At 40.2% G+C, this 27879-nt stretch overlaps 1 protein-coding gene across 2 annotated transcripts in view; it reads right to left on the bottom strand.

Moving 5' to 3' along the window:
- Chn2 (chimerin 2) overlaps nucleotides 1-27879 on the bottom strand; it is a 288848-nt gene that overhangs the window by 106195 nt on the left and 154774 nt on the right. For both annotated transcript variants that reach the window (XM_074065216.1, XM_020157040.2), the window contains exons 4-6: nucleotides 5316-5347; nucleotides 2269-2382; nucleotides 75-360 (exon numbers count right to left, since the gene is read on the bottom strand). In XM_074065216.1, the coding sequence (XP_073921317.1) occupies nucleotides 75-360; nucleotides 2269-2382; nucleotides 5316-5347 (432 nt within the window). The remainder of the gene's footprint in view (nucleotides 1-74; nucleotides 361-2268; nucleotides 2383-5315; nucleotides 5348-27879) is intronic.

Here is a 27879-nt window from a genome sequence, read left to right as displayed (position 1 = left end):
GCTAAAACTAGTGAGACTGATTCCACCAACACATACACACACAAGACACAAACACACACACATGCAGGGCTCACCTTTTCCACAGTCGTGTGCTCTTCATTTGTGACACTCGCTTTTCTTGATTCGTTTTTAGATCTGCTCAGTCTTCTGGACACTTTTTCTCTGAGTAGAGTGGCATATCCAATGTGTTCATAGATGGGGTTAGTTGTCATTTTGGAGATGTATTCAGCAGCTTTTGTTTCTATGTACAGCGTTATCAAGCCATCTGTCACCAGATCATGAATGGATTCAAATCTCTTCTCGCCCACAAAGTGTTTCCCATCGTGGAAGAGCCGGTAGTTTAAGGTCTGGTTTCCGAACCTGCCCATGAGAGAATAAGGGATTACAACAGTCAAGAATGGAACTGTGTGGAACAATGACAGCTTTGAGAATGTGTTGTATGCTAAGCACAGAGCTAAGCACTTGACATTTAGTTATCTTGGACACCCTTTGGAATGGCGCAATTATTATTCCACTCCACAGTGGAGACAATGGTCCCTGCTGAAAGTTACATGCCTGAAATGGGATAGAAGCAGGTTCTGATCCCATGTAATCATTTGGGGTCATTTGTTCCTGTACATCATTTGGGCCATTGGGTTGTAGTATTTCTCACTTACAAAAGTCAGAGGGTAGCACCTGATTCACAATATCTTATTTACAAACTTCCTTAATGGGACCTGGAACTACCTCTGCAAGGGACACCACCACCACTGACCTTGATGTCCCCTTATTGCATTTTTGTCTACCACCAGTACAACATCCCATTCCTAACACCCCAGTTCGTGCAACAGAAAACTGCTGTGCTACATGTACCAGCATTGCCAGCATCCCAGCAATCTCATGAACAGGATCCCCTCTTTTTATCCCCACATCTTTTCTGTGGACCCTAGTCTTTCATCTCATAGCCCCTGCTTGGTTCCTCACCAGGGCTGCCAGTTCCTGCTGCTGGAGTGCTAGGAAGATAGGAAAATACCTTCATATCCAGAGTACTTGATAGCATTTGAAGCACTTCCTCATCATTGTATCATTTAAAATATGTTCTAGACCTCTCCAGTTGCAATTTGGAAGATTTCTTTCCAAGGTCACAATATTAATATTGTGCACTGAACACCTACTCTTTGTGTGCCAGCCTGGGAAACCACCCTATTCCTTCTATGGAGAAAGGTCTTCTCAATTCCTAAGAGATCATAAATGACCTTTTGGAGGACAATTTGATTCTGAAATTAGATACCTCCCCCATGCCTCATTAGGATTGTGGTGAGGATCAAATGACATAAAGTATTGGATCAATGTTTGGAAATTCAATAAATGCCATGCCTGTCGACACTTGTGATGTTGGAAAAAGATAGAGAAGAACCCTGCTCTCCTGGCTTGTTGGCATGCTGCATCGTGAATATCATGACCAGTGTGGGGTCAAAGTGATTGGTGAGAGAACCTCGTGAACAAACAAGATCCAGGAGGTCTTGCCAGGCACACACATGCAAGGCAAGAGGAAGGAGCTCTTGTTGAATGAGAGCTGCTTGAACCGAAACTGAGGCAAAGATGTGGCTCTGTCAACTAGCTTGATGCCTCAGGCAGACACAGCTGTAGGAACACTAACTTTCCAAATAATTCTCCAGTGTGCTGTTTGTCTGTAAGCACAGTCTCAGTGAACACATCTGACAGCCTGATAACATCTGTGGCCAAGGAAATATAGACACCACCTCTGATAACGATGCTGGTGCTTTGGAAGCAAAGTCAAAATTAAAACTAAAGAGCAGAAATTGTTTGGGATGATGAAAAAGTTCTGAAAATACATAGCAGAGATGGTTATACATGGAGAATGTACTTAACAGTAGAAATGGTAAATTTTATGGTACATGTATTTCACCTCAGTTTTTTTTAATGGGAAAAATATAAGCAAAGCCACCTTTGGTTTTGTTTCTGGTGGTACTGGTGGCTGAACTGAAGGCCTCCTACTTCTAAGCAGGTGCTCTGCACTTGAGTCATGCTGCTAGCTCCTTTTGCATTGGCTCTTCTGGGGCCTGGACCTGGATTCTCCTATTTGTGCTTACCCATTAGCTTGGATGACAGGTGCCTACCCCTGAACTTTTCCCCTGGGCTGGCCTCAAACCTTGATTCTCCCAATCTCCACCTCTCTAGCAGCTAGGATTATAGGCTTGAGCCACTGTATCCAGCAAACAAAGCCACTGTTAAAGCCATGCAAAGAATGAGTGAAACACAGCTCACCTTAGAGCCAGTGTATAGCATCCTGGCTGCCGCTGGCTTTCCCGAAGGATGTAGGCACCCTCCACACCTCCCAAAAGCTCATCAGCCTGCTCCCGGGAGATGATCCCATGAAACCTGGGGGAATCAAGACCGTCACTTCTTAGAACAGACTCCGTACAAAGTGGGGATCATAAAAGCTAGGCTAAAAAGGATGTCAGGGCCACCCAAAATACACAGCCCCCATGCGAATGAAGAGGGGTGCGACTATTGCGGTTCTTGAAGATCCACTTGGAACCACCTCTCAGCATGGCGTGCCAAACAGATAACAAGTATTCAAATAAGCAAATGCAGAGGAGCACTGTCCACCTGCTTTTCTGCTATTGTCTTTGCTGTCGAGATGATAGTGAAAGTCGAAACAAAAAGGCAGGTTATGGCTCCTTTTGTAACCATGGGGAATAACAAAAGAGCAATTACCAATTTAGCTCTCAGTTCAAACATGGAGAACTATGTATTATCCTGATTGCAAATGAACACATTGATTAACAACCTGCTTCTTTCAGATGCAGGATGCTGTTGATTTCAGAGGCTCTTTCTCTAAAAAGAGCTGGCTATAATCCACATTCTTCCAGTCTTTTACATTTTGAGATTGATTGCTTAGGGATATATCTGGAAAATTTACCTACTTTTCTGCTTTAAAGACAACATTTATCTTCTTTTTCTACTATTTTAAAAGTAGCACACATACGTGCTACATTAGGGTTTCAGGCTTTGACCTCCTGGAGGCAGTTGTCTGAGGCCTAGGGAGTGGAGAGCAACCAAAGAAGGACAACCTAGGTCCCAATCCATCTTCCTTGCTGTTTTTCAGCAAAGAGGGGTACTTACAGCCATTATTCAGAGACTTGATCAACCAGTGTTTTAGAAGAAGTTGGGCTGGGGTAGGAGTGAGGCCAGAGGGAGAGAGATAGAGAGAGAGAGAGAGAGAGAGAGAGAGAGAGAGAGAGAGAGAGAGACAGACATGGGTCAGGAGTAGGAGGGTGGGAAATGGGAAAGTTTCTTCCCCAGAGTCAAAAAGATCAAAAGGCAGTATCAGATGAGGATTGACAATGGATGTCCAGGTCATGCCTGATGGTGGGTCACAGCAGGGTGAGACATTCACAGAGGACAGTGCAGTGACCTGGCACTCTGCCCCAAGGTATTCTTAAAGGAAAAGGGCAGAATAAAAGGGAAAAGGAGTGTCCCAAATAGGCAGTTAATGTGGACACAGCTAAACTGTAACACCCTTGAGCTGGCAAGTATGAGTGAACACTAGAGGCATGTGTAGGATGTCAAGAACTAAGTTCAGTTGTCCAAAAGAAGAAAATAACAAGTTTGAGCATCTGAAGATCCAGTCTGTGCCTCAAGATACTCTTGATGCATGCTGTGATGTACAAATATCATTTGATGGACCAGAAAAGAAGAGCATGGGGAAAAGGTAACGATAAGTCGCTTTCTTGGAGGGAGGGTTGTGTGTGTTTTCCACTGTCTATTTTTCTATATTTCTTATTTTTTTCAAGTTAGCAGGTATTCATTTGTTAACTTTACAAAAATTAAAGGAATACCTGTCCACAGCTAGCATATTCAAAATTCACATGTTGAAAGGTACAAAAGAAGTAAACATTTCAACAACAGAGAAGCATACCTTCTGTCTCTTAAAGGCACCCACTGTCAACAACCCTTAAGTTTCATTAACAAGAAATTTGCATTATCTGAAGGCACATGTATTACTTTTCTCAGTGGGAGAAAAACCTTAAAAAAAAAAAAAAACCAAGAAAGAGAAACACAGAATCTAATACAAAGTGTTCCATTTTGGGGTTAAGAAAATGTTTCCTTGGCCTATGTATTTTACATGAATTGCGGGTTGAAAGATGAGAACTGAAAGGTTATTCAAAGGAAAAAGGTTTTTCAAAAGAAAACTTTTATGTTTTACCATGCATAAAAACCTTTTAGAATTCATGTGCAAAGTGAATACAATAGTTTTCATTTTCTCTTTTTTATAATTGTGTTACTCTCAAGCACACTATATTGTAGCTACACTGAGACAGAAAATCATATTACAACATAGATTAGATTTTAGGGATATGGGATGAAGGGAGGGGAAGCCCGCTTTCCTGGGTAGGTACTCCAGAGGGCTAGCTAAATTCTCAAAGCCCAGTAAGGAAGGCTCTGAAATGCAGCTGAGGCAATTAGGAAGGAGCACTGGGCTGTGACTACTAAGAGGGTCATTAATCATGAAGTGGAGGCTCTGATGGGTAAGGAAATCAGAGGGAAAAGGTCTTGGATTGGCTGGGAGAGCTTGGGAGGTGGATTGAAAAAAGACTTTGCCTCAGGTTGGCCATGGGAAGAAAATTGACCTGTGCATCCCTTCTCCCTCTGGAGCATCAACCTCTGGAGAGGGTGGTGAACCCTCTCTCTGTAAGGTGCTTCACATGGCACAGTCTTACACTGCAACTTCTTTTTATGGTCATGCATATTTGTGAAATAAGAGCTGGAATTAAGGCAGATATGGGGGATGGGTAATAATGATGATATTAAGGCAATTTGGTTACTATATCAAAATTAGGAGGAATCACCATTTTGGTGTTATAAGACTAGGGAAATGAAATGCCTTCCCTGACTACTTCATGTACTGAGGTACATGCAAATCAGTAATCCAGTCATAGTGCATGGTCTTTGACACCTTAAATGTTTATATTGTATGAAGGCAGATAGTGAAATAAAAGGCTAACAGAGAGCCCCCATTATGAAAAACGCTGCGTTATATTTCCAGGCCCTTGGAAGCTGCTTTTTGTGGAGAGAACTGTAGCATCAGACCCTTTCCCTTCCTCCTTAATGGAAACTAAGCACCTGCATGTTGTAAAGAAAATTCAATACAAAAGAGACTGATTGTGATTATTCTTCTTATTAAACTCTTGCACAATGGACATGTGATGAAGATCATATATTAGAGAATTCTTAATATTTAATATTTAAATGACACATGAAGAGACTACTTATTAAATTATTAAAGCAAAAAATAGTGTAATACATACTCTCTTCCATAATATTTTGGTCTGTTTTCCACCTACATTAAAAAGAAGAAAAATATTAATAATGCATTTGAATTCAAATTAGCTAGATAAAAAGGCTATTCAAATAAACAGAGCTAGCATCACAGTCCTAATTTTATTATAGATTTTATTCCCAAATCAGAGATCCGTGAAGCTGTGGAGTCAATCAACACATTCTACTAGGTTGAATAGGAAAGATCTAGAGTTATTAGATCTCACTAAACTCATTTCCTACCCAAAAAAGAATTTTCGGAGGAAACAAAGTGATGCATATTTAATATTAAGGAATTTGTAAAGCTATTACAAGGCTTCATCTTAAAGGAGAAAACAAATAGTTCTGGTATGAATAAAACATAAGCATTTACTTCAATCTTTGTCTAATCGTTTTGTTATATATTTAATACCAAAAAAAAAAAACCCACAAGGAGTGCACCTGGATTAAAAAAATACAACAGGCTTAATTTGGTCTCGTTCCAAATAAAATTGCTATTCTAACACTCTTTTTTTTAAATGACTAATAGGCTGAAATTCATTTAACACTAGAGATATAGGATATAGAGGATAGGATTTATCACTCTAAAAGTCAAACACAGTCCAGAAAAGATTTTTCAATTACAACTTTAGCCTTGAAGTTATCATATTGGATTTTGATAACACATGGTAATTTACTTTCATAGGAGCTTACTTTTCTGATGTGTGTGATGTTGGAATTGGTGAGAAATTAACATGAATTCGTGTGTCAGCTTACCTCACCCCAAGGACACTCAAAATATAGTTGAGCCACATAAAGTTATGGACTTTACTGATGGTTGCATATATGGCAGCATGTTTCTGTTTATTCATTGGTGTAAAATACAAGCCTGGCAGCTATATTGTAGCCATTTCTGCCTACAGTCAGATGGGCTTTCTCTCAGCATGGCTCATGGACAGACACAGTGATGAAATTTCTAAGTAGGTGCAGTTTCCTGGTCTTCCTCCACCTTCCAAAAAATATAGGGGATCTGAGCAGGCAGCAGGGCATTGTGGACCAGGGGAGGAACTCAGAAAGGGGGAGTCAGGGCTCTGAAAACCACACATACAATTCTGCCTAGGACAAGTCTCTCTGGCACAAAACTAATCATGTAGAGACTTCTAAATCTGTGTTCACCCTTCTGTGCATTTTACACCTGAAAAGCACTCAACCAAGAAGGCATTAATAACTATTCATCTTCCAGGTTTGAAGACTGTTCAGTGTCTTAGAGAAGGAAAATTTAAATAATATCATTAACAGAAGCACAAAGTGTGTAAAAAGATCCCTAATTATCTGATGTCCTTTCTATAAATTGTCCTGTTACTGTACATACCACAAAGCGTTTTAATATAAGCTGGACATTATATCATTCTATTGGCTTTCGAAGTTCTTTCTTATTTTTATGATACTGCTGATATTAAATTATAACACCATTGTGCCATGGGGGCAGTTTAGAACTAGAAAAACTGATGGAATGAGACAATGTATAATGGTGAACTCTTGCTCTATTCCTGGAGAGGTAATATACCAAGGTTTGAAATTATTCTCTCTATAGATGTACACTTGGGCTGGGGCATGACCTAAGTGGGCGAGCACCTGTCTAGAAAGCACAAGGGCCTGAGTTCAAACCCTAGTATCACCAAAAGAAAAAAGAAAAATAAAGGACAATTTTTTATTCCTATCTTCTTGACTAAACCATAACACAAGTTTGAAAAATCTGGGTGTAGCTCCCAACCCCACTCCCTTCCTCTATCCTCTCATTTTTCCAAAAGGGGAAGAGTCATTAATTTAACTTCTTAGGTGGATGGCAGAGCACATAGAGCCAACTAATTAACTCCTGGCATGAAAGTAAATGGTTAATAAATGTTAAATTTAATTGACTCTTAACAAGACAACAAATTGCTTTCAGATCACTCATCAATCATAAAACTATACAGCACATGTATTAGGTTCAGGGTTCTGTGCTCAGCCCTGTCATTGTTCATGCAGTATTGACCTCACAGGTGCATGAGGACACAGCTATGAGGAGTTCAGGTGTGACAGAGGGGCCCCCCAAACAAAGAAATCAATATTTATGGTGTCTTGTGGTTTACCAAGTAAGATCCTGCACAAAAGGAGACTTTGATCCAGTTAAGGGACAAATCTCCTGGGTTAAAAACGACTAGAAGATAAAACAAGAGCACTGAGTTGTTTGGAACAGAGTGCCCAGAGAAGAGGAGCCAAATATTGCTGGGAGACACATAATCAAATATTATTCCTATTTATCTGAAATTCAAATTTAGCTAGGCATCCTGGCTTTCTTTCTTTCTCTCTAAATTTGGCAACTCTAAATAGGAGGAGAGGAAAGATGGAAGTAAAAGAGCAAGGACAAGGATGAAGTTTTCCCTCTAATTACTGCTCCCACTGGTTGAGGCTGTTTAATAGCATTAGTGAGTCATTCTCTTTTCCCTTTGTTATCTCTTTAGCTCTTACAGAACATGTAGTTGTCCTTGTTAATGTTAAAGAAAGAGAATGGCTGGATTAAAAAATATTTTTTCTTTTTCTAAATTTTTCACCCATTGGAGTCTCATAGTCTCTCTCTCTATACCTCACTAAGCTTTAAACTAGTAAAGTTGATGACCCTAGAAAAGTCATAAAGCATCCACATCTCTTAAAGTTGGATAATACTGGATCTTTGGGTCTAGACAAAACCCAGCTGGCTGTGTGTAAGGACTCTGAGGGACAAAGGACCTTCCTGGAGAGACTTGTAGCCTCCACACTGCAACCCAGTAGTGCCTAAAAGAGTCTGACCTCCTAATTCCTCAGGCACAGCTCCATCAGCCACCCATGGAGCTCAGGGCCCACCTGTGAGATCCAGATTTATTGTTGTTGCTGAATTTCAGTGTCTAATAGTATGATATTCTCTGCAGTGAATGGGAATGAGACAGAGGACTGATAATAAGTAATAGTAAGGCAACTTGGAAGTTCTTGCATTCCCAATAAGAATTGTATTTGTTATTATCTGAGAACATGATCAGAAGATGGAGGACGACTTTAGGTGCAGACGTGGATTCAGGAAGGGATGGATTCATGGTGTATCACACCATGAATGAAGGATGTTTCTGGAGCTTCCTGACACTGTGAATATTGTAGGACAGCCCCTGGACCCATCTTGGTGAACCTGGATAATGAGAATAAGTATGTCAGCTCTGCTTGCTTGCTCTTGGAATTAGTGCCCCAGTTCCAAGAAGTTAAAGAAACCCATCTTTTTTAAGAAAAAGGAAAAATAAAGTCATTTGTAGACAAATTACTAGATCTTCTAATACCGGATCTTTACGTGATTCACCTGATTCAGAAAGGAACACTCCTTCTTACAAAGGTAGAAAACCACATGAATGGATCCTTCCTGAGGCACAGGATGATGGCCGATTTTTTTTTTTTTAATGTAACAACACTTAATTCTAAATAAGTATCATCTACAAGAGACTAGTCCCCCAACATGGGAAATACATGCCATTTTTATCCTTGTTGATTGAAACAATTTTGGAACTATCTTAAGACATACTACCCTTTCTCTTAACATCCTCACATCTGTACTTCTGAAACTGTGGTTTGGTCATTCAAAACAGAAACTTCAGCACGCTTCTTAAAGATTGCAGGTTCCTGTTGCCCGCCTCACACCATCTGAGCCAGAATTACTGAGGGACAGGACATGTGAGGTGTTATTTAATCAAGCCCCCCCCCCATTGATTTTAAAGTACATAGTGAAGTCAGAATCACTCTTTTATATATTTGGTTTTTTTAGAGTGGATGTTATTTCAGAAAACAGGCTTAAGTTATTCAGAACTAATCCAGTGACTGGAGTGGTGAGTGATCAAACTAGGAAATGCACTTGAGACAGAAATGAGGCACCAGCACAAGGTAAGATTTTCACTGGGACTCGTTCTGAAGATATTTCAGAAGAGACATTCTCCATAAACTCTGAGCAATGGAAATAAAGGCAAAGCTTTCAAAGCTGACTGATGACGGGGATCACGCTCATAGAATATAGTCAGTCTCCATATCCTTGAGTTTCACATCTGTAGATTCAACCAAATGAGGACAGAAAATATTCAGAAACAATTCCAGAAAGTTCTCAAAAACAAGACTTGAATTTGTAGCATGCTGAGTCCTATGCAGAACCCACATGAATGAAGTGATGTGTAGGCACTGTGTGGGGTATGATATAAAGCACACTGAAAACTGTAGCTATAGCACATACTGCACTGTTTTATATAAGACTTGAGTATCTGCAGATTTGGGTATCTGAGGGGCATCCTGGAGCAGTCCCCTATGGATACTAAGGTATGACTTCCTGTGTTAGAGTAAGATCTATTTCATGACTTTATACTCTGTCTCACATATTATTAAATATGTGCTGTGACTACTTAGGATGGTTTTGGTTCTATCCAGTCTTATCCAAACTATCCACACACTGGGCTCCGCGGAATGCAAATGCAGCACAAATGTTATCTCTGCCTGTGGCTTCCTCACCCCATGCTCATACCAAGTTCCAATCTCATGGAACTTTCTGCAGTTCCTTAAGGGTGCTGCTCCCTCTAATATATGTCCATCTTTTAATGTTTTTATTTTAAAGTCCCGAATTCTCTTTCAAAAGGGGCAGATCACATGGTAGTTAAAGGGCAGGCTATAGACTATGATCTCCTACTTTCGAGGCCAAAGGTAGGAGACCTTTGTGTGTCTACCTTTGTGAGTGTTTAAGTAAGTTACTAATTTCTCTGTTCCTTGATTTCTTTATCTTTTAAATGGGAATAAAAAGAGTACCCGACTAGTCAGCTTGTTATAATACTTAGCTGGGTAAATACACACAATGTTCTTGTGACAGTGCCTAGCACACAGAGGCACAAATGTTAAATATTTGCTTACCAGTTTCTTCTCTAACCACTCTAGGAGTGTTTTTTGGTTTGCTTTGTTTGCTTTTGAGAAGGGGTCTTGCTATGTAGCATGGGCTGACTTAGCACTCTCGATCCTCCTACTCTACTTCCCAAGTGCTGGTATTACAGGTGTACATCACTGTGTGTGGTTTTCTGTGAGCTTTGTCTTCACCATCATTTTGTTCTCAGAATTTCTCCCCATGTCTGGTACAGAGTATACAGAGGCAGCCATTGTTAGCTGAACCTCATGCATCCTTACAAAATGAATTGAGCTGCAAAGTTACAAACACCATAGTAATTCATGATAATAATAATCCATTCATCCTTCTAAATCAAATTTTCAATTATTACTAAAATGCTCCTAAATAATTCTCTATCATGTAATAAGAATTTTTGCATAACATAAAGCATGGAAGGACCAATCACCCAATTATTTCCTATTCAGTAGAGTAATGAGTGTGCTCGTTTTAGTGTGGTCCACAGTTGAGTAGTATGGGAATTTCATTATCATGCTACACTGAGCATGTACTATAATAAAAATAAACAGTGAAATAATATTACCAAAGATCTGAAAGGTACTTTCTAATTAGACCTGAGTTGGTAGTGACCTTGGATGCCCTCAGGCTTACCAAACACTGAAGGGCTGGTCCCCGCAGGGGACAGATAGGAACACTGTGCAGTATGTTTAAACTCAGAGCCAATTAGGATAGCAATGAGATATGAAAGACATTGACCCTCCACAGGCCAGGAACCCTGCTACTCAAAGTGTCACCTGGGCACAGCAGCCTTGGTGTCACCCTAGAGCTTGAATCTGCATCTCAAAGAGAAATCACACACAAAGTCTGAGAAGCTGCTGTGCATATGAGAAGTTGGTATAGCAGGCTTTTAACTGCCAAAGGATTTTGGCCAAAATTTTTAGCAAGTCATTATAGCAAACATCCAAATAGTGTTCAGAGAGCAAAGTGTATCTGTGCTCATTAAAAGTTTGTAGAATGAGGCAAAGAATATGGAAGTATTTCTCATCATCCATCAAGCTGTGTGACCCTGGGTAGGTTATTAAACTTCTTTGCAGCTCATTTCCCTCCATTTTCAATAACGCTGTTGCTTTAAAAGAGTGCTATTTTAATAAGACTGTCAGAGATTAGATGAGATATTGCCCATAAAAAAGCTGTGAGACTTGGAACATTGGGGTCTTGGTTCAACATTTGTTGAGTGGCTACACAGTGCCAAGAACTGTCCTGAGGGTTTCACATATGTTATCTCATTTAAGTTTACACATAACACCAGGAGGTAAGTGAGAGTTATTATTTTACAGATAGCCACTAAAGAGCTAGCTAGAGGTCACAGAGAAAGTAAATGGCTGAGCCTGGATCAGACACCCTTAACCACTAGGATTCACTGCTTCTATAAACAGACCAATCAGTGTTTTCTCCCCTTCCTTCCTCTCTCCTTTCCTCCCTCCCTCCCTCCCTTCCAGAGCATTGCTCATGGTAGGCTTGTGAGCCACATCACCAGCCCTTTTGTTTGTATTTTGCATTTCAGACAGGATCTCTCTAACTTTGTCCAGGTTTGGCCTTGAACTTTCAATCCTCCTGTCCACCTCCTGAATAGCTGGGATTACAGATGTGTACCACCACGCCCAGCTGAGACCAAACAATGTTGATCCCTTCGTTGGTGCTTAAAATCCTTCAGTTTACTAAAACTTTGCATTATCTGAATGATTTTTAATTTCTCTTTGTCAGGGATGAGCACCTTAAACTCTCTTTCAAATGATCTGAATCCCAATGAGAATTTGGGATTGATTTGATTAGATGTACTGAGACGTTGAGCCTCTTAAATCTTTCCTCAAGATTTAGGATTATATTTATTCCCAAACTACCTGGTTTAGTGCCCAATTTACTCTTCTGATTTTAAGATGGAATTGTTAGCATTTTACAAAGCTTGAAAGAACAGTCGGGTGACAGCTGCACAGTGAGAGACAGGAGGCACAATCCTTAAATGAGTTTCCTTTATCGTCAGATTACGTTGCTTAGATAAACACGAGTTCTGTTATATTCAACACAAAGACATTAAAAGAATATTGTGAGTCCTCTGTAAACAAGGTTTCCAATGATTGAAAAACAAAGCTTTTGTAATCCTTCAGCAGCTGCTATATGTTAACTTTTTACTTAATAGAAATAATTTAAAAACCCTGTTTAGCAACCTCTCACATAGGCAGCTACACAGTCAGAGTCTCTGAGATACAGATCAACTGAGGGAGAAAAGGCCTTTGATGGAGGGATTTGTACTCGTGATACAGGGGCAATCTCATTCAGAAAAAAAAATAGATATCATCCCTTTTTCATCTGAAATGAAAGATCTCTGTTGAAAAGGAAAAAAAAAGCCAATAACACAAGTCCTGAAATTAACATTCTTAAAGTAAATACTACAGAATGAAAATGAAGCAAACATCAAAATCTTCCATTCTTTTCATCGAGAATCTAAAGCCTATTTTTCCTCACGGCTTACTTTAATGCTTCTAGAACTGTAACAGAGCATGGATAGGTGAATTCCTTCCTGCCTGGATCAGAATATATTATAAAATCTACTGGCCAGCCTTTTTGTAACAAAGCTCCTTAAATGGTCACCAATGGCTTTGTTGGGTTCTGTAAGTATACACAAGTCAGGTAGTCTAAAGACCTGATCTAAACATTCTGTTAATGTATAGATGCACACAGATACATCAGGTTAGGGATGCTTGGGAACAAAACAGCTCTCCTTTATTTAGTTTGCTTTCTACCTTCAATTTATTTTTCAGGAATTTGATGTAAAAAAGTTGGTGTTAATATTAAAACAAGTAGAAAATATTTATTTTTATTTATTTACTTTTTTTTTGGTGGTACTGGAGTTTAAACTCAGGGCCTCCTCAGGTTTGCTAGGCAGACTCTCTACTGCTTGAGCCACGCCCCCAGCCCCAAGACCTGTCTTTAGACAAGCAGGACCCAACTGGGAAAGAAGTGATTTGCCTCCCCGACCTTTGTGTCTAGCAAAGGCTAGACACAGTTCTGACTGTCCTAGACCCTGTGTGTCGGGGGAGGGTGGAAGAGCTACTGGGGTCTAGAGAGCAGAGTATGGGATGTTGCTTAACTTTCTATAATGCACAGGACAATCACATAACAAAGAATTATTCCACCCACAATGTCAATAATGAGAAATTCTGTTTTAGAATAAAAGAGCTTTGAACTCTTAAGTATGCCCAAGGAAGGTTACTGAAAGAATTTTTTAACCAAAGTGCAAATAAGCAACAAATACTTTAAATATATAAAGTAAAATGGAACAAAAAGGAGGGTAACAGGAAATATTTATTTTTGGTAACATCGGTCATTTATAAAGGTATTTTAAAGAAAAGATAGCACTAGTGAAATACATCCATCTAATCAAGAAAGTTGCTCAGATGAACACAAAATGGAACAGAATAAAATGTTAATAAGAGTCATAAGAGAACCCACTCCCTGCTTGGAAAAACATTTAAAAAATGTAAACTGTAAAACACACTAAAGAAAAAAAAATTAAGCTATTTCCTGGGAGTAATCAGCCATGCTATGCACACATACAAACCGATATGTAAACCCCTCCCTGCTCTGGGACTCTATGCCTCACAGCACCCCACTTTGAAATGCAGCTCTAGTCACCAGTTTGGAATCCCACCAACCACAGTGCCTCAGCCAGGCACAGAGATACCCTGAGATGTGTGGCTGAAAGTCTAACCAGTGTGGACCTCAGTGAAACCCATTAGATAATAGTGAAGCCCATTAGATAAGCAGTTGTAAAAAATAAGCATCATCAAAGAGGAAGATGAGATACCCAGATTATTAATATTTAGATTTGAAAAGCAATGGAAGGGCAACTATAACCAGGCACAGTCTCACACATTGAGCTTTTGGTTTCTGGTTTTGATATTCTTCTGGTCAGACCTAGGAATCCTAACCCAGAACTCCCCCTAAGGGGAGGACTGAGGGAAGAAGAGAAGGGGCAAAGGCTTAATGATCCCTTCACTGGGGTGCTTCCGTTCTCCCAGGAAGCAGGTCAGGTAGTGGTTTTCCTCCCACTTCACAGATGAGTAGAGGAAAGCCTGTGTGGTTACATTACTTGAAGATCATGAAAATGCATGGAGATGAGATCCAAACCAACATCTGATTGGTGTTGACATCAAAGCCCGTAATCTTCCACACCAAGAGCAAAGGAAATTGACCAAAGGACAGTAGAGAATGAACTCACAGAACACACTGATGCTGCTGTAAGAGTTAGGTTGCTCTTCTTCCCAGACGTGCCCTTTCTGGTAGATTGGAACAGGAAAATCTGCTCATCATATCTAATGGCTCGGCTTTCTCATGGATGGCATACAGGATCTTTCTAGGATGGCCCTTACTCATGTGTCTGGAGTATGTCTTTACCAGTGCACGTGCCCTTGCCCCACAATGTCCTCGTGTTCTTGACACATAGCTCTTTACAGTTTCTGAAACACAACCTGGTCACACACTTTCGGGCCATTCTCTGGTAGGCTATTTCCTCTGCCTGGAATTCTAAAACTTGTTCTCCAATGCCTCTATGCCTTAATCTGGCAAAATTCCACTGCTTTTTAAAAAATTAATTAATTAATTTCTTTTTTCTTTTATTCATATGTGCATACAATGTTTGGGTCATTTCTCCCCCCTTCCTCCCTTCCCCCTGCTTTTAAAGATAAGAGTTCAAACGCTGTCATCCTGGAGTGCCCTCTCCTGGCTATCTGAAATCAGCTTAGGTATTATTTCTATTAATTTTTTTCTAGTACTGGGATTTGAATTCAGGCCCTTGTGCTTGGTCTACCACTGGAGCCACTCCACTGGCCCAGGTATTGCCTCCTCTTCTCCCTCTGAACTTTATAAAGAGCTGAGTTTAGGCCATGTAACCCTTACTGGGGTTGGGATTATTGGCCCTATGAGCTCTGGGTGTGAGCTCTTTGGGGGCAGAGCTCCTGTTGTTTTCAGCTTTGTTGCTCAACACCCTCACACTTCTCCTTCACAGAGCTCAGCTTCATGAAAGCAACAGGTTGGTCAAAAGACAGGTTTGCTTAATGCTCCCAATCCCTTTCTCGGACCACTGAACATGCAAAACGGGTATTCATGGGGAGACTATAAGTCCTTGTAGCTAAAATCTTGAAGTTTTAGGCTTCCAAGGTAGCTTGGAAGGTGTAGGACTAAACTTGCTCCCCTCCCAGCTTTTTGAGTGTGCAGAGTGATGACTGAAGACGACAGGGAATATTCGTGACCTGTAGTCAGTGAGTCCACTAATCAAGGTAGCACAATTCTCTTGAACAGGGGGTGAACATATGAACCAACATAAGCCACTCAGATGATGCTGTGTCCCTGGAATTCACAACTGGAGTAGAAACGATTAAGAGAAAATGTTAAGAGTTGATGCACATGCAAGGAATAATCACTAATAGTCATTAAGAACTTGCTATGTAGCAGGCATTGTTTTAAGTACTTTCTTCACATAAGTTAACCCATTTGGTCTTCATGACTACCAAGTAGGTAAGATCTATTATTCTCTCTTCTAAAGGGTGAAGTAAAGTAGACAGAAGCAGAATGGAAGAGCAAGCCAGGTTTTTCTGGATCTCTGATGCTAGCCATCATGCTCGATTGCCCTGAGGTGCTTCAGTTCTGCATAAGGGACCCCAGAAGATACCCTTCTTCACTTCCTTCCCAAAGTCCTTTGATCAGCTTTTCTTTCCATTCAGGGAATTTTCTTATATCCTTCCAACCATTGGGTGCTAACTTAATAAGAATGGTCTCTGTTGCTCACAGCAGAATCCTAAGTGATGTTCCCATTAATCTTAAGTCTCCAGAGCTGGAGCCAGGGTGTCTGGAAGGTTTGCCAAGCTCCACGGGTGGTTCTGACTCACACCCAGGACTGAGAAACATGACTTTGGGCAGCACTTCCAAAATCCTGAGAGAATGAACAAACACCTGCCTACAAGCTTGGAATACCTTTCCAGCACCTCTGCATGGACTTGTAATCCGTTCTCACAGTAGGCTTCCAGGAATGCCAAATGCCCAGCCATGTACAGCAAACTCCCACCAGTTCATCTTCCCCGCTGCTCTTTTTAACCCACTCTCCTTATGATACCTTCCCTGGCACTGATTCCTTGGATTCACATATTGGCTCCCCAAACCCACCATCAGTCCTCCTTGTTTGGACAACCCATTTAGACACAATGATCTGGCTCTGACATGGCAATCTCTTGGCTGGAACTTTGTCCTCATCCTCTGATATCCTGAAGCCACAGTTCCAAGTAAAATGGCTGTTTCCTCCCATCAAGCCAAATCCCACAGAAACCATCTTAGCCTGGCTGGCTGTCTGGCCTCCAACCAGGGCAGGAAAATCAAACATGATGTCAGTCCATCCTTCTGATACTTCCTGCAAGCAGGTATCTTATTAAAATAAGAAATCTTGTCAAGGGAAATCAAAATCCAGGATTTCATCAAGGACAGAAATTTTATCTTAATATCTAACCTCATAATTCTTTTGCTTCAAATTATGGCTCTTCCCTTCCTTGGGTCTTCCTTGCAAATGAGAATCTGAGACTATTCTCTAGAGAATAAAGATCCCATTATTAAAAGCCTTTTCTGTGCTACCTAACTGCCTGTTCTTCCTCAAACTAAATAATTCTTGTTCTTTTAACCTTTTTAAATAGGCCCCACTTTTCAATCCTTAATTCATCTTCATTATTTTCCTCCAAACTCTCTTTAAATTTTCCACATACCTCTTAAGCTCAAAGATCTTGAAGTGCCCAATAGAATCAAAGGGAACACTAATTCTGCAGCTAAACTTCTAAGGGGAGAAAGATCGGTGAGCTCATTCATTTAATTCCTCTCCTGTTAGCAAATTCTTTCCTCCAAAGCTTAATGGTGTCTGGATTAAATGGTACCATAGGTACTTTGGAAAGAGCAGGGAACAATCTTATTCTATCATTCTTATTCTCCCAGGAGTATTTTTTCTCTCCCAGAAATATAAAAGTATCATATGTTTATAATGATGTATACAATTAATATACCAAAGGAAAGAGAAAGGAAGACAGAACTTGGGAGATGGTAGAAATGGAAGACTTGTCTAGTGAGTCTAATTCTTTTTTGCATTATGGCCTCCTATTTATTTTAGATGGGTTCCCCCATCACCTCTCCACAATGAAATTTTAATACTGCAGACAGTATATTCATTTATATTCTGCATGCAGATTTGTGCTTTATAGATTTAAAAAGTAAGATTTTTAAGATCACCTCCAGAGATCAGGTCCTCCCCTTTGGGAGTACTACTGCCCCTATTAAAAATTCATGGTCCAATGAGCTCCTGTGGACTTCAGCCTGCTTGTGTTGCCTAGTCTTCTAACAGGCAAGTGGGCTATATGCCTCTGTGTCTTTTTTTGATGGTAGTTGGGGTTGAACTCAGGGCCTTGTGCCTATTAGGCAAGTGCTTTACCACTTCATCCAGGCCTCCAGCCCTTTTTGCTTTAACTTGTTTTTCAGATAGGGTCTGCTAGGGTTCTGACCATGGTCCTCCCACCATGCCCAGCTTGATTCTTGAGATAGGGTCTCACTACCTTTTTGCCCAGGTTGACCTTGAACCCCAATCCTCTATGTCTACCTTCAGAGTCACTGGCATTGCTGACATGCATCACCTCAGCCAATTTCTTTGTGTCCTTACAGACAATGAAGCTGCAACTCCACGGGGTTATCTAACTTGCTCTCATAGCTACAGGTTCATGAGCAAAACTTGATTTCAGGTTCACTACTCATTTCTCTATAGCATAATAATGCTTTAAAATCCAGAAGCTCGTTTCCTATCATTTTTTTAAAAAGTACCTAATTTAGTATTTGTGAAATAGGCACTCCCCTAAAATGATTCCCAATGTAATAATAAATAAAAGAGTGAAAGTGTCCTACTAATGTATGTCCTTATTAAATTCTTTCTCTGACACATTCTCCACGTTACAATTTCCTGAGATGGCTCATGGGCTCCAGCAGCTGGGATGCTGGGGTTGCTCTTTTGCCTGTCAGGGCCATGCACCCTAGAGAATGTCATTGTTCCTGGGCCACAGTACACACAGCCTTGCTCTGCTTGCACAAACAGACTTTATTTTTTCTTTTTGACATTTTAAAATGAAAATTTTCATGCACTTGGTAGAACACATGAAAGTTTGAAATATCTGCACAGCAGATTGCCTACACACACTACCCAGAGTCTAGATTACTTTATGGCGTATCTATTTGTTCATCTGTTTACCACCCGGTACGCCAGCTCTTTAAAAATGCATTTCAAAGTTGCAGTCATAGCACTCTGCTTTCTAAACACTTCTCATGCAAATCATTAGTCAGACCAATGACAGGAGGGGTGACACCAGCTTTGTTCTTGAAATTAAAGAAACTGAGCGTGGTTCACGAGCTCAGGCGTTATTACCACATAACAAAGCCACACAACCCTTAGCAGGGAGTTAAGGCACTGTGCCACCTTTTCTAACAGGCTGTCATTTCTTGGCGAGGGAGAAAGTGACCATGAGAAGGTAGGTGAAAGAACACCTGCTTCTTGTGACTGTCTTGGCCTCTTTCATCAATTTGCATGTGCTAAATATGAAGGCCAAGCTGTTTTGTAAAATGGTTTGAAATAAAATTCTTCCAAAATCACAGAGCTGAAATTTCCTCTTTCCACTCACATTATATAGTATTGAGCAGAATGTAGAAATTAAAGGCCAATATTTCCAACTACATAAATGGCAGGCTTACTCCAAAGTGCTTTATACGTATTAACTCACTCTTCAGAGTTACTTTTGGTACCAGATTAGTGGGCAGCAAACTTTTTCTGGCAAGGACTAGAGGGCAAATACTACAGGCTTTGAAGATTTATATGGTCTCTGCCTCAAGGACTCAGCTCATTCAGAAAGGAATGAGCATTGCTGGGTTTTAATAAAACTTTATTACAAAAACAGTCAGCAGGCTGTAGCTTGCCAATACCTCTGCTAGGCTAGCAAATGTGAGAGGCCATTCTCAAAAATCATCTTTAGGACATCTTACAGTTAGCTCAAAATATAGACCTTGCCAATATCTCCTGGGCCTTTTTGCTTAATGGTGGGTCAAACTGTCTGTCTCTTCATTCACTACACTGGGTGGAAAGAACCATTAATGTTTAAGCTGTGGTATGACTGATACCAACTTTAAAAAATCACAATGAACTAAGGCAGAAAATTGTTACACGGCATTTTTAAGCAACTGAAAGAACTGAAACACGAAGTCTGATTTGCATCCTTGGGTCAAGAGGTGTTGAAGAGAAAGCATTAAGCATGGCCTTAGAGAGACTGAGGAACCAGAAGGACTTCAACAGAGCAAGGGGACACTCAGCAAAGTGTAATTACACACTTGGTAGAAATACCCAGAAAGATATAGGAACAATTCATCACACAATCAATGTGTAATTACCTAGACACCGTGTTGGATGGCAACCAATATGCCTTTGTGAAGCTGTGCCAAAGCTATTTAATTTCCTTCCATACTAGATAGGGAGATGACACAGGCCATGTAAATAAAGAGGAAGAAAGAGATACCATCTCCATAGCAAGCTTGCTATTCTGGCCAACAAGACAGGGAGATAGGGTGTACTTAGAACTGATGTCAAATGAGATTGGGATTTGTTAAAGGTGATTGATTTCCACTGGTTCAGTCAGCATTAGCCAGGAGACAACAGGGCAGCGGTAGACTGAGGCAAAGAGGTTGGGCTGGGAGAACACTGGCTCTGAACTGGCTTTTATTAGCAAATTAGCTCCCTAAAATCTTGAACTGAGAGTTGTGTATTAAGCACACAGATGATTGGCTAGCACTTTGGGAAACAGAAAGTAATCCAGTCTATTCCTGACATAATGATAATGAACTTACTATTTTTACTAATGCCAAGGTTCATTCAATGCTTTATGTATAATCACAGATAAGGAAAACAGCTAAACATCCAAACAGAGCTGGTATTCATAAGAGTACACCTTGAATACAAATGAACACAGACATGAGTCATCTTATTAGAACTGACTTTGAACAGTTTTGTTAGCTGGTAACACAGACATTAGAGGTCTAATACAGAAAACAGATGGGAGTGAAGATCCGGGTAAGTTATAGGCATGAGCCTTAGCCTTAAAGGGATTCATATTTGGCCTCAGCAACATAAGAGAATGTGGGAAAGTTTGATATAGAAAAAGGAAAGGCAAAATATTTTTAAAGGGTGGAAAATAACATGTAGAAGGAAGTATGTCTAGAAGAAATAAAGAAGGCTGTAGAATGACGTGGTATCTACTTTGAAATCTGTTAAGTCTAGCACAGTACTGGGCCGCCAGTATCAAAGAGGTCAAATGTGATAGAAAGCAGAGAGAAGCAAGAACAGTCATTGTAACACTGTCCTCACACTGGAGTAGCCTCAGGATGCCCTACCGAGCTGTGAAAGCGCAGACTGCTAGACCACATCTCCAGAGTTTTCAACCTAGCGGATCTGAGTGGACAGACAATATGCATTTCTGCAAAGTTCCCAGGGGAGGCCCTGGCTGCTGCTTCTGGGAGCAAACTTTGTGATCACTGGGTTAGAAGCCCAGCCCTGAATATGGACTGTCTGGGTTGGAATGTGGCCTTCACCTGTCTTATGTTGCTTGCTCCTTTTCTGGACAGTCCTGGCCACATCAGAAATTGTGTGGTATTTGACCTCTGAGGCAGACCAGACACACAGTACAGGTTGTTACAGAGTAACTGCTGTGGAAGGGTGGTTCTTGCTTGCTGTGTGGATGATGTCTTCACTTGTGCTCTGCTGCATAGAATATCACACACTGGGTACTTTGTAAACAATAGACATTTATTTGACATTAACAGACATTATTTGGCTCATTTTTCTGGAGGCTGGATGTCCAAGAGCATGGCACTGTCACCTGGTTCTGAGGGTCTTCGTGCTGCATCATACCATGGAGGAATGGCAAGTGAGCATCCGTGACAGAGAGAGGAAACTGGACTCAACTTATCCTTTTTATATGACAACTAACCTGCAACCTAGATCACAGCATTAATCCATCCATGAGGGTGATGTCCGCCATGATCTAATCACCTCCTTGAAGTCCCACTTCTCAACACTGTTACAATGGTAATTAAAATTCAGCATGCATTTTGAAGGGGACATTCCAACCATAGAAGCTGCCTAGAGTTGGTCTTCCAAACGGCAGAATTTCTCCATCAGTATGTGCCACAGTGTGGTTCACCCCACCCCCATTCCATTGACGAGCAATGGAGTCTTGGGTCAATGGCTATCACAGGCCAGTGAAGGGTGACAGAGCATATGTTGCAAAACATGATGCTATCAGTTATTGTTTTTTTAAAACCATGAACTATACAACATAGTATTCCATCTCTAGCGAATGCACTTATCCATTCCATTAGATTTTTAGATTATTAGATTTTAAGAAATGAAAGTCACCTGGTGAGATTAAAGAATCTTCTCAGGAAACTATTATGCTCACTGGTTAACCTCTCTTTGGTTTCCTCATTTCACCATCACTTCAACATATGTACTGTTCCTCAGGGGCCCCCTGCTTTCCTCAGCTCTGAGCCTCTGAACCCTATGACAGCTGGGCCTCTGGAGCCCTGACCTACTGCTTATGAGTTCACTGTGGAAGCACAAACGTGTGTTCTAGAGGCACAGTTACAGGGTGTGTGTTATCTCAGAAGTTCAAGTATTCCAAAGAGAGTGAATCCTTTTTTATTTTTTGAAGGGGGTATATATTTTCATAGATCAAAGTATTTGACAAGAAGAATTTTTGTTTAAAAAATAGAAATTGTTTTATCCTTTGGAAAAAAATAAACCTCGTATGTCAATTTTTTTCTAGCATAACTTTTACTAGAAGTCCCTCTCCCCTTAATATTATAGTAAGTCTAAAAACCAAAGCAAGCCTAGTTGAGGACAAAATCACACTGATTTTGGCTGGTGGCATTAGTGAGTGAGATGAAACCCTGGGAGGCAAAATGATGGAAAAAGCCTTTTATTTGTGGTCATGTCAATACCAGGAGGGAAAGAAAGACCAGTGGAGAAAGTTGAGGATAAAAAGAATAGAAATATTTCTTACCAGAGAAGAAAGAGCCTTCTGATTACTGCATATAAAGCCAATTAAAAGATAATGAGATTGATTTTTGTTTGTGGCTTGTAGAATCAATCTCATGACTTTCGAGAATACGTTGTCTGGATGACTTGAATCTGTAGAGTTTTCATGTTCCAATGAATGAACTTTGTTTTCAAGCATTAGTTTTCATTAAATAATAGAGGGCAAGGTGTGTGTGGGGGGGTGGGGGGACAGTGGGATAATAGAAAACCCCTGTGCATTTACTTAAAACTCTGTGGTTTAAAATGTACTGAGCTAGTTGAGAAAGATCTGGCCAATCATTACAGCTTGTTAACATTTTCCTAAGCCAAGACAAATGCCTAAAGCCACAAAGCTGTGAAGCCTTGGTGTGATTAATACAAATTTGAAAAGCTTAATGGAGAAATAAAATGTTTTGCAGGTGTCGAAGAACAGTTTTACAGACAAATGGAGAAAGGATCAAAGGGGTAGATATTCAGAAACACCAAAAACTAGAGAAAATGCCTCCAAAAAGGGAAGGGATATTTGAGTAGTATTTCAAAAATGAATACAATTCACTGGAAGGCATAGGTGGTGTGGTACAAGTGCAATTTAAGATTGATCATTGTCATCTTACTCTGTCTAACCTCTGACAGTCAAGAAGAAAGCCAGTTCTGATCCTGAACTCAGGAAAGCTCAGCTCTGCAATCCACTTTTGCATTAAAAAAAGTTTTCTCAGATAGACTATTCTATCACAAGGGAGAAGAGAAATGAAGTTGCATAAAATGAAGAACAATTTGAAATGATAGTATGTGATTTTATTTTCCTTTTTTGGAATTGCTTTTTACAATCCCATCTTCACTACAGCAATTTCAAAAAAGACAAATGATGTTGAATCATTTCCAGGCACAAAAGAATTTCTGCTTATTTGGTGAATCCTTTAGGTAATTCTAGTGGAATTTGACTTTAAATTAGTCATACAAGTAAATCTCAACCTTTTGGAAAGGCCAAAAAGAAACTCAGACTATTCCAGGAAAGAAATATTAGTCTGTGTTTAAGTAAATACCTAACAACTGCCAGCAGTCAAACTAGCTGCTTAATAACAGCATTGAGCAAACCTGATATGCTATTAGCAATAGTTTGAGGATTGCAAATTCCTTATGTTAGCGATCTCTATCCCTTTTCCATGACCTATATTTACTGATTACTACTGTTGCTTGGCTATGCCCAATGCCAAGGACATACTTATGATTAAGACTGATGGAGTCTCCGGAGTATACATTCTTCTGGAGAGAGATATACAAGCAACAATTATACAAATATGTTAAGAAAGTATATCAGAGAGCATATTAATTATAATAACCCCTTCCCCTTTGGACTCAGCTACCTATGGTCAATCATAGTCTGAAAAATGTTAAAAGGAAAGGTCCAGAAATAAACAATTCATAAGTTTTAAATATGTTGTCTCACATTATGTTGGTAAACTTGTTCTATTTTATTATTAGTTATTGTTGCTAATCTCTTACTGTGCCTAATTTATAGGTGAATCTTTATCATAGGTAAATTCATTATTTGTATAAGGTTTAGGTCATTCTTGTTCTCTCCCTAGAGATGACTCTCTGTCAGTCTATTGACGATGTACTCCTCTCTTAATAAACTTTGCTATCATTTTCACTACAAGAAAAAGTTCAGGGGGGTTGGTACCAGTGGGAGGAGGGAGGAGTTGGGAAAGTGTGTAGGAGGGAGAATTTGATGCTAATACTGTGTACACATGTATGTAAATGGAAAAATGATATCTATTGAAACTATTCCTGGAATGGGGGGAGGAGGATAAAGGAGAATGGTGGAGAGGGTGAATTCAAGTATGATATATTTGACATGTAAGAACTTTTGTAAATGCCACAATGTACTCCCACCCAGTACAACAATAAAAAACATTTTTTAAAAAGTTCAGTACTGTCTGCTGTTACAGGCATCCACAGAATATCTTGGAACATATCTTTTGAAGACAAGAGGGGATCCCTTATTATAGACAAATATAAATAATGCAACATGATGGAATATCCAAGAGTTGGGGAAGTGCTAATATTTGTAGGGAGGGCCTCTATTATTGGGTGACATTTGATCTGAAGCCTGGATACACAGAGAACATGGGGCACAAGCAAGATCTATTTGGAGGTAAAACTGATGCTTGCCAAGGATAGAAGACAGATGGGTGAGACAGAGCCTGGGTTTATGAAGTTGGTCGTCATTGAATGGAGCAGGTCCAGGTCTCTTTTGAACATTAGGTTCCTGATGACCTGTAAGCCATCCACCTGTAGAGGGCAAGTGGACAGATGGACAAAAGTGTTGGGAGCCCAGGGGAGAGGTCTTAGCTAGAGAAACAAATTTGGAAGTCAATATTCTGCACAGCTCCTGGCAGACTGTCCAGGCACACATTTAGTAATTAATAAATGCTTATGCTTATGAAGTAACTGATTGATAATTGACAGAAAGGGCTAGTGAGAATTTTGCATAAAGGAAGATATTTTGAATCTCTTGGCAAAGAGTATTCAGGAAATGCCTGTAAAGCCAGGTGCTGTGGTGGCTCAATAAATATTGATTTATAGTGATGAATCTCAAGAACGCAATGAACTGTTCTTTCCATGGCTGACCCCAACTGGCTTAATTGGCACCAGGGTCATTGTTCAGTTGCATGTGCCTTCTGTTCCTCATCCTCAGTATCTTTTTTTCCTGGTGATTTGATTTCTGACCTGGGCATCTTACTTTGTTCTTCATCATTGCTACTTTGTTCTCACAGTCAGAAAATACTGTCATTCCTCAGATTGTCCCCAGTGAGTGTCTCATGGTCTACTCTTCACAGGTTTCTGAATCTGCCCTGAAGCACGACCAGTAATTGAGTATCTATCATGTGTCAAGCACCATACTGAATGCCTAACACATTTATAGTAACCATGCAAAGTAGATGTTTACCCTTGGGTTCAGTTTTCTTCACCCTGGAAAAGCAAGTGGTTGGCTCTAAGGCAAATAGCTAGAAAGTAGTTAGGGCAAGAAGTCAAGACAAGTCCAAGTTGACTCTACAGCTGAGCTCCCTGCCTTCTTGGGCTTGCTAATTATAGAGTCAGTCTGTATCGTTGTGTCTCCTAGCTCCCCAGGGGAGTCCATTAGGCAGTTGGTATTGATGATTGCAATCAGTTATCAAGCCAGGTTGACCTGTGGCTTTGGCCTCAAGTGACAGTGTTCTCTATCTTTATTGTTGCAGACTTCACTTGGTGCTCTAAAGTGATTATTGATCTTATGAACTTGAGTACCCTGCCCTGAGAGGCCCATAGCCTAGGAAGGTATGAGTCATCAGAGAGACAACAGAGTGAGGATGCTGCATCGATCTAGCCAGGGACCAGGGCAGACAGAGCTAGGAGGAGATGGGCTAAAGACTAAGGATGGCAGCGGAACTGTGTATATAAAGAAAACATGGATTCTTACTAGCTAAGAGGAAAGATGAGCTAGAAAAAATATTCATCAAAAATTATAATTCATTGTTCAAATGAAGTAGCTTATGACTTCAGGTAAAAGTCTTAATAAATCTTCAGTCTCCCCAGCCACATGCTCTTATGGGAAGACTTTCTGTCTTCATTGAGCATGAACCCTAAGCAGGCAGATGCATTAAGAGATGTTTGACTAAACACTGTCTGCAGCAGGAGCAAGGATTCCCCAGCATCCTAGAGGAGGTGGTACTTCCACTCCAAGGAGGCCAGGCCTATGAGGCCCAGCGATTTTGGCAGGAATCATGGCTGTGCCTGCTGGCACTTATCTGAGCTGCACCTGTTCCTCCAGCAAAGCTGACCCTTTATCACCTGACACCTGCCTAGTTGGCTGGCCTCCTAAGCCTACTGAGGCAATGGGGTTGATAATCATCCACTTCATGTTAGGTTTCACAGCAGAAAAGGAATATGGACTTTCTAGAGGTCAGCTCCCTATGGATCAAGCATCAAACAGGTATCACTTATTAATGAATCAAATTGGCAAATATGGAAAGGTCAAAAGCTTGGTTTAAAAGACAAAACAGAAAGGGAAAGGAGCTACACATGCGTCCTATCACTTAATGATAGCAGATGGCGATGGCCGTGCAGAGTTAAATAGGTATGTGATGGTCCCTCAGCTGGATGCCTGAAGAACTTCACTTGAACACTAGGAGGGATTTCTAAGATTATTTGAATACAACCATCTCCTCCGCTAGAATGCTAGCTGACTCAGACAAGTGACATGGTTGCAAGGATTTTGAGAAACAAAGAGGTTCTTTCCCTCTTATACACACACACACACACACACAGAGAGAGAGAGAGAGAGAGAGAGAGAGAGAGAACCTTAAGTATACATGTACACTTAAAATTAAGTACACATTTTGTTCTCTTTTATCAAAATAAGCCAATGGCTTAATACTTTGCTGTATTTCCAGCACCTAGCCCATGACAAAACACAAAGAAGGTTCTCCACGTGGGTGTGCTAAATCCGTGAACAAAGAATTTACTGCACTCTAGGGCTCCAAACATTGGTGCTCAACCTTGTCTAGAGAATTGTTGTTAATACCTCTAAATAGAGTCCTTAGTTATATTCTCATTTTACAAGTATTTTTCTCAAGATATCTAAAACCTGGACATCTCTAAGCATGGTTGCAAATTTTCTGAAGGATACTAAGAGTGGAGGAATTTTTAGTAACTTGTTTTATAATTCCCACTGAAAACACCCTGTTTAGACACCCTTATTTCAATTAAAGATATATATTTGTCCATTTTTGTCTTAAGTGTTATTGAATATTTGAAGGACAAAAGGCTGCAGAGTTAATGGCAAGATCAGACCCCCAAATTAATAAGTCATCTTGGAGTTTTTTATGATGGTCAGGTATTTTCTCCTCTCTAGTGATATTCCTAGGAAGAGAAAGTCTAGTCTAGTCTCCTCTGTATTAAAATCAAGACGATTTGATGAATTTCAGCATCCTCTACAGAAGTAAAATTTTATGTAGCAAAGTTTGCTAACCCTTAATAAGTTAGTTGTGGATATGAGTGTGCATGTAGCTAAGTCTTTGATATAGGCTCCAAACCATGGCCAGGAACTACCGATGTTCAAAGACAAGTCTCAAGAGTGTTGGACTTGGAGCCTTTTCCCCTTGACATGATGTTTTCAAAGATTCCCACTACTCTATATTTAATCAAAGTTAGAACAAAAAGCAGCAAGGCCCATGGGTCTTTAGTTTGAAGGATGTTAGGGTGGCTATTAAAAAAAAAAAAAACTGGTCACGATAAAAATAGAAAATAGAGCCCTAGTCCTGCCTTTCAAATCTGGTTGGTATCCCAGGTGACTGAAAACTGATTCATGAAAGAGGTCAGGGGAAACTTGTGAAGGCTGGTCAGGATTTTATGAAAAAAAAGAAATGCAGTACTGGGGATCAGATGCAGGGCCTGATTTCATTTCTGCTTCCTC

Source organism: Castor canadensis, chromosome 2 (genome assembly GCF_047511655.1).
Source record: "Castor canadensis chromosome 2, mCasCan1.hap1v2, whole genome shotgun sequence".
Taxonomy (NCBI): Eukaryota; Metazoa; Chordata; class Mammalia; order Rodentia; family Castoridae; genus Castor; species Castor canadensis.
This window is presented reverse-complemented; position numbering and strand designations above follow the sequence as displayed.